The 14,578-nt window shown below is 44.4% G+C and overlaps 2 protein-coding genes across 2 annotated transcripts; both read right to left on the bottom strand.

The window, feature by feature from the left end:
* Positions 1-185: 185 nt before the first annotated feature.
* LOC139211961 (zona pellucida sperm-binding protein 3) lies at positions 186-2,494 on the bottom strand. Its single transcript, XM_070842394.1, has 8 exons — positions 2,051-2,494; positions 1,865-1,977; positions 1,681-1,787; positions 1,402-1,576; positions 1,192-1,306; positions 1,039-1,118; positions 855-943; positions 186-778 (listed from the first exon to the last, which is right to left on the bottom strand). Exons 1-8 carry the CDS (start codon positions 2,492-2,494, stop codon positions 186-188), a joined length of 1,716 nt encoding a protein of 571 aa, XP_070698495.1.
* Positions 2,495-3,598: 1,104 nt separating this feature from the next.
* On the bottom strand, positions 3,599-14,245 carry LOC139211821 (sodium-dependent lysophosphatidylcholine symporter 1-B-like). The gene is made up of 14 exons (XM_070842229.1): positions 14,059-14,245; positions 12,231-12,359; positions 11,465-11,589; positions 8,337-8,460; positions 8,166-8,244; positions 7,920-8,071; positions 7,725-7,815; positions 7,247-7,365; positions 7,006-7,089; positions 5,875-5,958; positions 5,667-5,779; positions 5,430-5,573; positions 4,999-5,175; positions 3,599-4,710 (listed from the first exon to the last, which is right to left on the bottom strand). The coding sequence occupies exons 1-14, from the start codon at positions 14,140-14,142 to the stop codon at positions 4,656-4,658; spliced, it is 1,560 nt and encodes a 519-aa protein (XP_070698330.1). The 5' UTR covers positions 14,143-14,245; the 3' UTR covers positions 3,599-4,655.
* Between the last annotated feature and the right edge of the window lie 333 nt (positions 14,246-14,578).

The raw sequence follows: 14,578 nt of genomic DNA, 5'->3' as shown, positions 1-14,578 counted from the left end.
TTTTTTCTTCTAAATGTCCCATTTCTTTAACCCCAAGTCTGTATGACACAAACAGGAGCGGTGTCTGAGGTGGAGTTACGACAGAGTCCAACTGCATTTCCATGTTTTTATTGAAATGGCTCAGATTATCCTCCTGTTACGGAGAGTTACAGTCTTTGGGGTACCGGTCGATTATCAAACTTACACTACCTCCATGTGAAATACCACGTCGCCTCCTCATCACCCACTAAATCTGCCAGATCATCATTATCCTCCCACTCCACATCAGAGGCATCGTCCTCTTCACCTCCACGCTTCTTGTTTTCCTCCTCACCTTCTAGAGGCTGCAACTCTCCCTGCTCCACCTGCACCCGATGATGCAATGTGTCTCCCTCCTGATTCAAACGCTGTAAATCAGAGCTCTCATCTTCTCGTTCAAATCCTTCCTCCTCACTCTCCGAAAAACTACCCAGCACTTTATACCCTGACCCGTCCTCTTTGAACTGTTTCGACACTTTCTCCTCGACTAAGCCCCTCTGCCTAAAGGCAAACTCATCTAACTCAGGTTCTGCCATCACTCCAAGGATAAGCCCACTTTCTTCTTCAAGCTGCTGATCCTCTTCATCAGTGTAGCCTTGCTCTTCTTCATCATCATCATCATACATTACTACATTCGCACTTCCCCGCATGTCATGACTGTGCAGCTCATCGACGTACTGACTGATGGTGGCCTCGCCTTCTGGTAGAGAGCCAGACAGCAGCTGATCAGAGACCAGCACCGACCCACTGCTGGCAGAGCCTGGGTGAAAGCAGAGATACAGCAAGTTAGAGCAACCGCAACATGGGTGCATGAATAATAAATGTCCGCCACATACCTTCCGTCATGGCCCTCCGGGGTTTAGGGGTCACACATTGTGAATCACAGCACTCACATATGGAGTCATCACCAGTAAGGGCCGTCCACCTATCATGGCACATGCACAAATATGCTGAATGTGCTGGGAAACAGAGAAAAAGTCACTGATAATCCTGGACATTAATTCTGTGTCCAAAACTCACCTGTTTGCTCTGTAGGTGCATGATTTGTGTGCAGGACTCGGGTCCCCAGATGTGATGGATAATTTGCAGTGAATACTGACCTATAAATGGAAACGGTTAAGACTTGAGGGTCAAACTTTAAGTTAAATCCACAGAATTGTACACAGTGCTCACCTCTGTGTCAGGATCAGAGATGAACTGGAAAGCCTTTATGGAGAATCTCAGGGTGTTGGCTGTCCGAGAGGTGAACTGAGAGGCGCCTGGGTCTCTCTTGCTGTCCAGCAGACAGCTAAGGATGACAACGTTGTGCCACTCATCTGAGTTTATTACAAATCAGGACACGGAGGGAAATCCACGAGATTTAACATGCATTACCGTCCTCACCCAAAATTATCAATAATTGTGTATTTGAGGAATGGTTTGGAGCCTCCGGACGGTATAGCATAGCAGCTGCTGACGTACAGTTTTCCTTCAGCTGGGAGATGATGCGCAAAGATCTGCAAATTAACAGTCTTTCCGAGCTGGTACACCCGGGACTTGGCTGGTCTGCTCCATGAATCTAAGAGTTCAAATATATCGCATCAAATGGAGCCACATTATGTACATTTAAAACATGCAAACACATATTTGTACTGAAACCAGCTCTCATTAGAATCCACATACCGTCCATCAGCTGGATCTGGAAGTCATTTGGACCTCCTTTCAGCCTTTTACGCACAACAGCAGTTTCCCAGGTGGGCTGCACAGTCAGCCGGTGCACATGGCGGTTCCTGGACAGGGTTTGGAGGTTGTAAACTCTGGCGTTTTACACACAAGATGCTGAAAATAGCCAAAGGACGAGGCTGACCTTTGATAGCGGCACTCAATGTCGACATCGATCCGGTGCGCTCTGCTTAGGGAACGTTTTGGCGATGGCTCGTAATGGAGCACGAACTTGTAGACCAAGTAGCCGTGGGGCGACTGTCACAAGGGGTTCAAAAATTGTAAGTTGAAGATCACGCAGAAAGAGTGTGGACACAAGCGGAAACCTTACCTGACGCACGGAGCCGCACGCAGTCAGAGGGTACGTGAAGAGCAGGTCGCCGTACGGCCTGAGAAGCCCGTTGCTTTTGCAGGAGCTGCCTAATTTCAGCTCCTCCGCATCCGCGCCCAGACCGTAGAAAGTGGGTTTGACCCGCACGACGAAGTCAGACGTGGAGCAGGTCACAGAGACGTCTGGGAGGTGAGCAGAGTTCGTCCGCGTGGATCGAGGCGCTGCAGGTGCCGGAGGAGGGAAGCTGAGTTGAGACAATGGAGGCGCGCCAGCAGGAGACCTCTGGGAGGACTGTCTGTCGCCTGATGTTGACGCTTTGGATTTACCCAGTTTGAAAACCCCTTTCCTTCCAAGAAACGGTGGTGATGCATAAGAATCCGCTGCACTGAGGAGGCCAAGTGATAAAACACTCCACAAAATATAGAGATGCCACTTTGTTTTCATCGCAGCAGACCGGCGTCCTTCCACCTTTCCAGTCCTTCAATCTGCGCGTAAAACCGCAGGCGGACCACGGCTGGAGGTAATTAGTGCCGAGGGTCAATTGGCAGTCCGGAGGTCAGCTCTGCTTTGGTTGGTTTGTGTCTTCTAAAATGAAGCAGCTTTCCTGTGCTGCAGATGTCTTTGTGTCATGATTTGTCACAGTATTCTGACATTATTACTCGCAATTAAGTGTTTGGAAACAGAGGAAGGATTCATGTCCATCAATGTCCATGACATTAAAATAAATCAGATTAAATCAGGAAAATAAGGTTAAATGACTGACAAAATGAATATTTAATGGTGATGTTTTTACAGGTGCTACATGTTTTCTTTTAAAATATATTTTCTTTTAATTATTTTAATTGATTTATAAAACAGTTCTTTGGGATTCTGTCTGAGGATCTCTATGATTTGTCCTATATTCTAATAAGATATAAGAACATATGGTGTGTTGTAAAACAAGATTAAATATGTTCAAAAGGTCCCATTTATTGGGATTCATATGAACCTTGTATTTACATTATTGTACCAATTTACATGAATTTAATCCCATGAATATATCTAACGAATAAACCTTATTGAGGAAACAAGTATGTCCTAAACAGAAAAGATGAGATGAGTTTGGGGATTTTGCATCAGAATATTTCACAGGTTTTTCTCTGTTTTGACAAACTTTATTCACAGACTTACCATTACAAATTTACAGCACGACCTTACATATTGCTCAACAATGTCCGACTTAGAAAAGAGTATTTACATATTTTACAGGTAGCAGCATATAAGGAGAACGAGGTGAAATTCATTGTTCTTCATTCAGTTCATTCAGTGCAATTTCAAAGCCCTAAAAATGAAAACTACGCAAGTATATATTAAGCTTTAAAGATCTTTTGAATCGTAATAACTTAAGGATATTAGATCATTTACAGTTAAATCAAGTCATGTAAAGTGAGAACAGACTTCTAGAGAAACAGGGTTTGGGCTGCTGTTTTTGTCAGAATGCTGTTAAGGCAGCTGGATTATCACATTACAGCAGCTGATATCATCATTTTCTTAGAAGAAGAAAACAAAAAGAAAAAAAACACCATTTGAATGTTTTTAACAGGACTTGAAAATCGCTGTCACGTTTCACTGTTAATAAATTATTATACACGTGTGCTTTCACATATCCCTTAGTTTGTTTAAATAAATAGTTAAATAAAGCATTTTTTGAGAACATGCTAGATGAAATGACTTCATATGGGAGTTGACTTTGCTGTAAAAGCACATTCAGAAATGTCTGTTAAACCTCACTGAGATTTGCTGAACCTTTAAAGCACAACAAGATGCGATGGGAACCCCGTCCCAGAGACAAAAAGAAAAATAAACCAACAGAAAATCTCATTGCAACTACTTATTCAAGACGTGAGTGTAAGGCAGTGATTCAGATCCGTACAGTACATCATACCATCATACCTTTTCCCCCCATTCAGAAGATTCAAGTACACTTGTTCTACAGGAAACGACGACACCAAATGGCAAGTAGAAATTGTAGCACAGCTCCAAAAACAGTGCTGGTGTGCCCTTTACAAACAAGGGCTGATGCTGTATATTTCCTTCAGAGCACCATCTGAGTGGAAAGTCACACACAGCTCTGACGTCCAGTCTTGTAAACCAGTAAATAAATACTTAATAAACCCCCAAATCATGAGCTGTGTCCCAATTCCAACCAGGTTTTCAGTATGCAGTGCCTTCAAACAGGACCAGTATTGTATTTCAGGTAAAAGTATATCGGGAGGTGAAAGCCACAATTCGGCTCTGGAATTCGGCTCTACCTGACCAAATAATAGACTGTGTAGATTTGGGAAGTGTGTATGATGTTTAGGTTTAGTAATGGGACACAGCTGAAGATGAAGGATGATTAAATGGACTTGAATCGCACACGCAGGATGGTGACACTGGCTGGCCACCGGAGGGCGATGTAAACCTGTGTGAGCCTCTGGAGGGGGCCGGTGGCTGCTGCTGGTGTTAGTACAGCAGTGGTCTGAGGTCCCTCCTGTGTTGGTCCAGATAGCTGGTGGTCTCGTCCCTCCACAGCCTGTGCAAACATGTAAAGCAGCGGTGGTGGTGGTTGGGCCATCCTCCGCCGCTACACGTTGCTCCCGAGTGCTGAAGTTTCAGACTCTGAATCTGCTTCAGAGTCTCTGTTAAAAGGGAAAACAGCCAGGAGTCACACACAAAGGACTTGGCTCTTCAAGACTGAGTGAATAATGCAGGCCAACACTGGGGCAAAACTATTTTTCTTTTAAGGGTTTCATTTGAAAGCAGAGTAGAACTGAGTTTAGCATTTCACTGCTTTGTTTACTGTGGTCATGCATGAGTCCTGCTGCGTAACAAAAGTGTCCATTTTTGATTTGGGATAATCAAACAAGCACAAACTTTGGTGTTGTTGCGTGTCAAGTGCTTTTGTGTACATATCATGTTTCACTTACAGCATTTTCTGCAGTAGTTTTCTGTTGTCCTCCCTCTTCTCCTCATCAATAGGGTAGGTCCTCAGTATCAAAAGTCCCACACCGATAAGAACCACAGGCACAGGAGAGACCAGCACCTTCAGGGTTAAACTGACCGCCTCGGGTTGTGAGCAGCTCCCGGTCACATAGCCGGCAAATCTGCGAAAAAAATGCAGATAGAGGGAGAAAAGTTGAGCTGATGTGAGTACAGTTTGGCAAGACTGTTAGGTGAAGGATTATGTGACCGTTGACCACATGACCACTGGACTGATAAGCGACTCCCATAGTGTGTTAGAGATCATGGCTATGAAGACGTTAAGCGCGGACTACATTTTAATGATAGTAAGAATAAAAACCCAAATCCACACAAAATGGCTACAGATATGAATACTAAAAGGGATCAGTTAACTCACTTCAAGCTGAGTGTAGAGATACCCAGGGACACTCCAGAGGCGAACTTGATGAAGAACACATAGAAGGAGTAGAAGAGGGCTTCGTGGCCGTGGATTTCTGGGTTCTTAACCTTGAAGTCATCCACCACATCAGGTAGCATCGACCTGAAAGCACAAACACAACAGCTCAAGACACAATCAGCACAAATCCACATTTGCACGTGGATCCTGGGACTGGGTGGATACGTTCACACTCACCAAGGCAGGAGGAAAGCTGCCGCCACGCTCACACCTGCTGCCACTGAGACCAAGTAAGAAATGATGAGGTTGCCCTCAATGGAGATGATCAGGATCATGAAGGGTACTGCCCACTACAGAAGGAGACAGAGCGAGCACATCACATCACAGCACGTCCTTTTGAATGAACGCCTTTCTTGTACCAAACACAAGCATTTTTTAAACTTACTGAGATGCCAAAGTAAGCCGCCTTCTTTTTCCCAAAGCGGGTCAGGAACCACTGCCAAAACGGGATGGTTAGAGTCCCAGACAGCTGGAAAAATGTGACACAGAGTTAGAAATGTCGTGAAGCTTAGCCAGATTCGTTTTTATCAAAACGAAAGATGGAGACACTAAACCATATGGATAACGTTGTGCTTTCATCTTAAATGAAGAAATATTTATCTGATATGGTATTTGTATTTTGTAGTCGAAAGAAACTTAGATATTAGATTAGAATTTAGATATCACATTTGAATATTTTTTTGTTTTCTTCATTGTGATCTTTATTGACTTCTTAAGAAATATGTTTGGAAATCATGAAAGAGTAAATGCTGCGTGTTGGTAAGTAAGCTTGAATGCTGCCTTAATAATGACTTAATATTCATTAGTTATAATTTACATCAATCAAAGGAAATTTCTAAACTGGGCTTCATTAAAAATGTGGGAAACAGAAAGAATAAAGTGTCCACCACAGGAAGAGGTCAGGGGTCAAGGGCACAACATGCTTTGTGTGGTCTTGACTTACTTCTGCAGAGAGCAGAAAACCTTTGACCTCTAGGCCACACAAGAACCAGCAACCGTGGGCGAATACAGTGGAAAATATTTCCTTTCTTACCCTCAACTCCCACCTCCCGAATATGAAACATGGAGCCCAAAAATGTTTCCACTCCTAATCAGTGGGAGACGCACCAGAGCAGAAAGCAGCCAGGGGAGGATGGAGAGGAGGGCGCAACCTATGGTGGCAGTTCCCATGGTAGCAGTGAAGGGCCGCCAGGGCAACAAAAGCTCCACTGTGTGCCTGTCTCTCCCTCGATCTCCTGCTAACGCAGAATGAGTGTGTGACTGGGAGACAGGTTCCCAGGAGCCCAAACAACACCTCCTCTCACCCTGAAAATCTGCCCTTTCAGCCCCGCTAGCATGCGTCTCCTCACGTGAGGAACAGCCTCAGAGCACGGGTTGAAACCCCAAAACATCGGGACACTTTCATCTACACCACAAGGACAGCCATGCTGGGTTTTCTGCTGCAGATTACATGATGTCCTCCAAATCTTATACTGAGCAGAAGGAGGGCTTCTCGGTGGGGAAAAGAAACACTCACCATGATGACTAGGAGAATATTCTGGAAGTCTTTCCTGTGGCCGAGAGCGTAGGTGATGAAAAGGGCAAAGTTTCCCTCCAGTAGCTGTAAAAAACAAATGAAGAGGAGTCATTTTAAATGCCACCTACAGTCACAGACAAAGGAACGGTCTGACATTTTGGGAAATACAGTTTATGTTACAACAATGTTAAATTCACACAAAAGCAAACAAAATAACAGACAGATGGTAAAACAGTATTACCATGAAGGCCAGAGAAGTGAAGAGGAAGCCGATGACCAGCTTGATGTACGGTCCGTGACTTATCACCAGCCACAGGCCCTGTTGGAAGGTGAGGGGCTGCGATTTTTTCCGCCCACTCTCTATAATCCAAAAAAAAGGAGCAGAAGAGAACAAAGATGAACACATCTGAATGTCTCCACTGTAAGGAATTTAATGCACAACACAGAGCTCTTATGATCAGAGACAATGTTGTGGTATCAGCTCGTTTGTATCTCCGAGAGACATTTAGCGGCTGCCACAATGTGTCCACTGACGCGTCACGTTGTTTTGGAGTTGGCCAAATGTTTCCCCAAGGACAACTGACAAAGACTGATACAAACTTGTACAAATCAGTCCAAGTTATGTGTCTTTGAGTCCAAAACTCAACATTAGATATGATTACTATTCCACTTTGAAATCAGACGAAGAGAACCTCTCTTGTTTTTTCATGTTTTCATACCTTTTTGCTCCTTCACACCCAAAGACAAGACTACAGCACAGAAGACGTAGATGATGCAGATGACCCCTGAAGCAATCAAGTAAGCTTGTTTCTGAGGACAGAAAAGACAGGATTAGCTTAGACTATGCAAACGCTGGGTCAGGTGGTTGGAAACATCATTTAACTGACACAACGCAAAAGACTCGAGGCACTCACCGTCTCCTCCAGAGTAACTCTGGGTGTGTCAATGTCGGTGGAGTTACTGCTATCGGGCCCATCAGACTCATTGGGACAATTTGTGGTGCCACCTACTATCTGTCCCTGGATTGCGGTGCCTAGAACTGTGCCCAGCACCTCCACCATCATACCTGAGAGCGACACAGAAACGGAGAAGTCAGCGCACGGACGGCAAAATAAAAGCACAAATAAAACCGTCTGATCACACAGGAAGAGCTGACGTACGGTAAGCAGTGGCAGAGTCCCTCTCTTTCTGGTCGCTGCTGATGAACATAGTGAGGGCTGAATACGGCACATGGAAGCACTGGAAACATACACAAACACACAGTCAGATCTCTGTGCACATGTGACCAAGAGGACCAAAATCCTGCGTGTGCAGTTCTGGGACATACTGACCGTCTGCATTGACTGGAAGAGGCAGTAAAAGATCAGGTACCAGATGACCTTCCCTTCCTCAAAAGGAGGCACGTACCAGATCAGGAAGTAAGTCAGCACCGCAAATGGAGTAGAGCAAAGGATCCTGGGAAGAAAGGGTTGGAGGATTGTTATGATGAAGGCATATTTTAAAACAATTTTCAGTTTTTCAATAATCAAATGTGTCTGAGATGATTTTTCCCCCCAATTTGAGTCACCTCAGTGGGGTTCACCATACAGTGTGTACTCTTTGGCTTCTGTTTTTAATGAATTGTGCCAACTGTTACTGTAGATTTACCCCAGAAAGTCTTTTCTACTCCCATGCTGCTTTGTGAATAATCCTCCTAATCCTGCCTTCTTAGAGCTAGTGTGTGGAGAAAGGGCTCAGTCTGGGCTGCATGAGGAGACAAGGGTGGGCTGGCCCGGACGCTGAGGCCACACTGGCCCACCTCGTGCTCACCCCATCAGGCTAATCAGCCTTTTGCTTTTCTTTGTATGGCTTCCAGCTGACCTCAGACGGGGAAGCAGCTGCAACTTCACAAATTTGTTTTCAAAACAGCCAGCAGTCCAGATAAAACACCGTTCTTTTACACAAGCCCCTTACAGATAGATGTCAGGCATTGCTGCGAGGAGAGACGTTACAGGAAACCACGCGCCTCTTCTTCGCATCAATAAGGTTAAAGGGAAGTTTCACCGTGTTTTATGGAGATGTCCAATTAGTGTTGATGGTAAATGTAGTCAACTGAAACAATAAATTCCTCAGTTTGTGCTATACGGACTGAGAACGCTGAGCTGGCCTGCTGGTGAAGCCATGTGCCAGGTTGCATAACACAGGCTCTCGGGGTTGGCATAGGTACCAGCAAAAAAAAACTGCCCGCAGTCGCAGTTTGCTCTTGGTCCCCGCCGGCCATAAAAAAAATGTATCCTCGTCCATAACATCCTCTGCATTTATATTCTAGCTGTTGGAAATGTAGCTAGTTTCCAATACAAGCGACGAGAACAAGGAAGTAACCTGTGGTTCCTGGCCACCAACTATATCACTGCACACGTCAGGTGACTTCAGCTTCCTTGGTCCATATAGCACACACTGAGGTATTTATTGCTTCAATTGACTTAATTTACACCGATTGGACATTCACATAAAACATGATAGAATTTCCCTTTAAGTCGAGAAAACAATTAATAATTAAGAGCCGCACTCTTTAAATTCACCCTCCTTCAGTGCTGGAAAATGACAGCAAATCCAACTAATCTAAAAATCTATATTTTTGCCAGTAATCTTCAGCTGTCCTGCAAGAGAGACAAATCCCGACTCTCCCTGAGGATCATATTACTGAACACAGCTACTTCTGCACTCACACGGTCATATGAACCCCCCCCCCACCCCCTTCTCCTTGTGTAACACATGTGGGAAATAAGAAAGAAAGCACCTCCTGATTTCCACTAATGTTTGAGTGAATTAGGTTAATGAGAGCTGATTTATTTGGAAATAGAGGCCAGGCTGCAAATGTTTCGCATGCCCACATGGCTGATTGAACACGCACACGCACACCACAGATTCTTTATGTGTCACACTTGACGGTAAGGCACAGGAAATGACCTTGAGGGGAATACACTAAAAGTGCATGTGAAAAAGTGTTTCACTTTAAAAACTCATATGCAGACAAGGCACAATGCCCTATTCTAGTGTTCTATCAGAATATCTCTATGTAAAACATTTTCAGCACAAATAAGAAGACCAAAGGCGGACACAAAAAGACATCTGTACGCCCTTCTCTTACGGCTGGTTGTTTCGCATTAATTTGAGAAGCTAAAACAGACCACAGGATTATGCACATGCTGCCTTTTTTAACAATGACCTCCATTATTTCAACCCAACATGCCTCTTGACCCAAGGTAACCTCCCTCTGCTTGCACCAAACCCCCTCCTCCCAAACAGTCAAATCAAACACACACACACACACACACACACAAAGATGGACACACCCCTAGTAGCTGATGGTGTGTTGTGGGTTGGACCAATCGCAGCAGAAGCCGGTAAAATCCCCTCCCCCCCTCCACATGCAGCCTGTGCAAAGCCAGCAATTCTGCTTCGAGCACCTACGATGCTCAAACTATCACAGTGATAACACCTGTTAAATATTCAGATCTGTTACAATGCAATGAAGTGGTGCAGTGAAGCAACGGTTTCTGAACCTGACGTTCTTGTAACACTGTCACATCTAGCAGACACAGTCTCTCTCTCTCTCTCTCTCATATGTGCACACACACTTCAAAATGTCAAGGTCGTCTATATTTACAGGCTTCCTCAATGGCCATATTAACTGTATGAATTTGGTCGCAGAAGTCAATCCCAGCATGCCTTAGGCCAGAGGAAGGAGATCCTCTTGTCAGGCTGCCAGCTGGTCACCAGTATATCACAGGGTGACATATGACAGTCAAACACATTCACATACACAAAGGACAGATGATAAACTTAGACTGTGAGATTAGATTTTGTTGCACTGTTTGTGCCAATTTAAGGATCTTACATTTCTGTGGTTATTAGATCTTTGTAGCCAAATCAAATCAGTGAGCCAGAACGGCTTCATGGCCTTAATGTGGCTGAATACTCATCAGATTAACCATCTGGTTATTCCAGCTAAATATTATCTAATTAACTAACTTACTTTATCATCATAGTAATATAGTTAATTAAATATACTGTAACAGCAGATTTTATTCACATTGCTAATCCCAACACACACATACACACACAGCTACAAGCTTAAAAGCTCTTGCAGGTGTTCAGCTAACTTTACAAAACGCCAAGTGACTTAAAGCACCAGCAGCTGTTTGTACATTATTACGGTTATTCTGGTATGCACTGTGTTTCTACACATTCATACAAACTATATTCTTCCACTCACCACTTTTACCTCATCAGTGGCTACTTCAACCCTGTTGCCATAGTTACGGGCAACAGCTTATGGGCTGCTATTTTGTCAGTACATCTGCCTCACATTTCTCACCCCACTCAATATGCTATCTGCTCATTTTCAGCATTGCCTTATTATCCTCTCTGCTTTGTGAACCCGCCCTGAATTAATGGGCTGCTGTGAGAAACATACCAGGGCATCATGCGGCCAAGGCGGGTCCATCGACTCCTGCTCACCAGGAAACCCACTGTTGGGTCTGTGACAGCGTCCCATGCCCGGCCCACAAACAGGATGATGGAGGCATGGAAGGGATCCAGCTAAAGGAAGAAGGTGGGAAAAGAGTGAGACATGAAAGTAAAACAAAGAGGATGCCAAATACTACCTCAAATGGCCCTGCTGTGGCCGATTCAAAGGTACCACAACGCCGACATGGTTCTGGAGACATTTTGAGGCTTTGCAGCTGCTTACAGTACGACAGCAGTGACATACACGACTGTGTCACTTGTTTAAGAACAGAGCGTCATTCAAGGCCCCTCTAATGATATCATCAGTTGAGCTGAATGGCCTTTATTTAAGTTCCTACTGTGTGCAGTGGAAAAGTCTAATTTACTAATTGAGGAACAAAGTAAAGCAGTAGGACTCCTGGTTAATGCGCTTGACGGGGTGGAGACTGTTAAACTGATCCAAGGCTGAGAAGAACAAGCACAAACTTTGGCTGTGAAGCTAATCAGTATGTGTAACTACGGGGAAATCCAAATGCAAAGAGGAGGAAATGAGTCTCCAGCTTGTTTTCTGCAGAATTAACATGAGGGTGGACTTTGGTCTGAGGAATAATGCATATAAAACACAGGATATTCCTAAACTTTATTATTCAAAATGTCTTTTTTATTTGCTAAAAAAATGTGTTTTCTAGCTCTGCCATGTGATTTCTCCTTCTCGTGTGTCTCTTGTTGGTCACCTGAGCCACATCCAGCAGGTAGATCTGGAGGAAGAAGCCCAGAGCGCTGCCGGTGATCTGGTAGGGGGCCCCACCGATGGCATAGCACAGTTTACTCCACACAGACAGATGATTCCTCTGGTCCTTTGGCTGTAAGACAGGGACAGGGAGAGGGTGTGTCAACACTTAAATGCTCATATTCCCAGAAGAGCTATAAATAAAGCTAAAGTGACGTGGTGCGCCTCGTGATCATTATCTACAGCTCTCCTCTGTACTCTGGAGTTGATCTAATCCACGTTTTCTGGATCTCATCCATCCCTCCGTGCAGAACTCTTGGCAAAGGCGATGACGTGTTAAACAACCTGTTACCACGAGGGACCGAGATGGGCTAACGGTCCTCACCCCATTGCGCATGATGTCAGATTAGAGGCAAATCCCCAGTGGTGTTTTGGAGTGGTGTGGTCGGTGTAAAACTATGAGGTTACTCTAGTTCACACACTCACGCTACATCACAAAGAATCCAGCGCTGCCATTGGCTCTAGCGATGGGATGTTAGTGTAGTGTGATATTTCATGCAGAGAAATCAACAGTCAGCAAACAGCCTACAGTCTCATCACGTCCGCAGTCAGCCAATCACCTGTACACGGTCTGATGATGTCAGCGAGGGGGTCCGTACACACTGATTCACATCTGCTTCGGACACAAACGTAGCAGCACCTCACGTTGTGAGCGAACAGCTGCTCCCTCACAGATCAGTAATGACTAATGTTCATTTATTCTCGTGTCCTCAGGCGTTCAGAAAGTCCACACTGACATAATTATGTGAAACTAAAAAAAAAAGTAAAGCTACATGAAGGAGTACCGACTGTATATGAGCTCTGATGACTGGTGAGGAAAATCCACAGCCAGTGAACTCAACTTTTAAGAGGACGAATGATGTGTTTTCTGTTCTATCAATTTAGGGTTGATTATAGATGAGCCAGATTATCTTTTGGATTAAATGATTTGTCTGCAAAATGTCTATTAGGAGTTAAACATGCTCATTAAAACACTTCAGGCTAACAGACCTAAATGTGAACGTTAAAAAGATGAACTGAAATGTTCAACTAATCATTTATATTAAATTTAATAACTGCATTTTAATCAAATCCAACTGAACCAGATTACAGTTTAGACTGCACATGCTCTAACCATCCTACAAAAAGGTGAAATACAAATATTTAAAGGAGGGATCACAGAGCAGACGAGATGTGGAAGGTATACTTAGGTATAAATGGATAAAAAGCAACGCCGTCACTCTTTTTCATATAAAATACCAACACTTGAGAGTTACCTGTCAGACACATCAGGCTGCCTCCTTCAGGAAACCTTCCATACTGGTTTTACACACATTCAAGTCTCTGTACAAGTTGGTTGAACTGCTGCACATTACAGATATCATTGTTGAACACAGACTTTTTTTAAAAAAAATTTTGTTTGCTGACACTAAAAACCAAACTAATGATGCATCGTGCAGCTGTGGGTCAGTAGTACACGTCATGTTTCTGCAGCACATCTGTCAGCTGCACGACACCAGACTGCTACGGTTTCCATCATTATTCACTGTTTTTCATCATTATTCCTCTCAAAACGGCGTTAGTGGTCCCCTTAAAGGCGGTGTGTCAGTCACAAGCAGCTGCCGGAGGACAGGCGGACAAACTCACGTTCAAATGAAGAGAGGAAATTTAACCACAATTTAACCACAGACACCGTCACTTTAGGCGCCTTTTTACGCTCCTCAATAAACGGCGGCAACACAGAAATTACACATAGTTTGATCAAAGTGAAGCGCAGAACTCGTCGCTCTTACCTTTGCTGTCTTGATCTCTGTGTTCAGGGGTTTGACTGACAGTAAACTCGCCGCGTACTGCTCGGCGCCCTCTCCTCGCGCCATTGTGCTTTCAAGACGATGAATGAATTATTATCACTATTATTTTTATTGTTGTTGTTGTTGCTGTTAAATCTTCCGGTCGAGTGGTCTCTGTCTCAGGGGAGAGTCTGTCTCACAGCATCATGCCGTCTCCCTGTCGGTGCTCTCGTGCCTCTGACCGTCCCTCTCGTGCTCTCTCCACCGGCTCATTCATCCTAGTGCGCCGCATACGTCATTCAACGGCCATGACGTAAGCATCGCATGTTCGCTCGGATGCCGCTTTCGCGTGCTGCAGGAAATCACATGTCCCACAGTTTGACCCTGAGTGTTTTGGATATATTTGGAATAAGAGAGAACAAAGCGAGGAGGACAGTAAATAGTCATCACAGGTCACCTAAAGACAGATTCATTCCATCATCAGTCCATCTTTAGCTGGGCTGATTCAGTAAAGTGTAAGTGA

Source organism: Pempheris klunzingeri, chromosome 13 (genome assembly GCF_042242105.1).
Source record: "Pempheris klunzingeri isolate RE-2024b chromosome 13, fPemKlu1.hap1, whole genome shotgun sequence".
In the NCBI taxonomy this organism is placed as follows: Eukaryota; Metazoa; Chordata; class Actinopteri; order Acropomatiformes; family Pempheridae; genus Pempheris; species Pempheris klunzingeri.
This window is presented reverse-complemented; position numbering and strand designations above follow the sequence as displayed.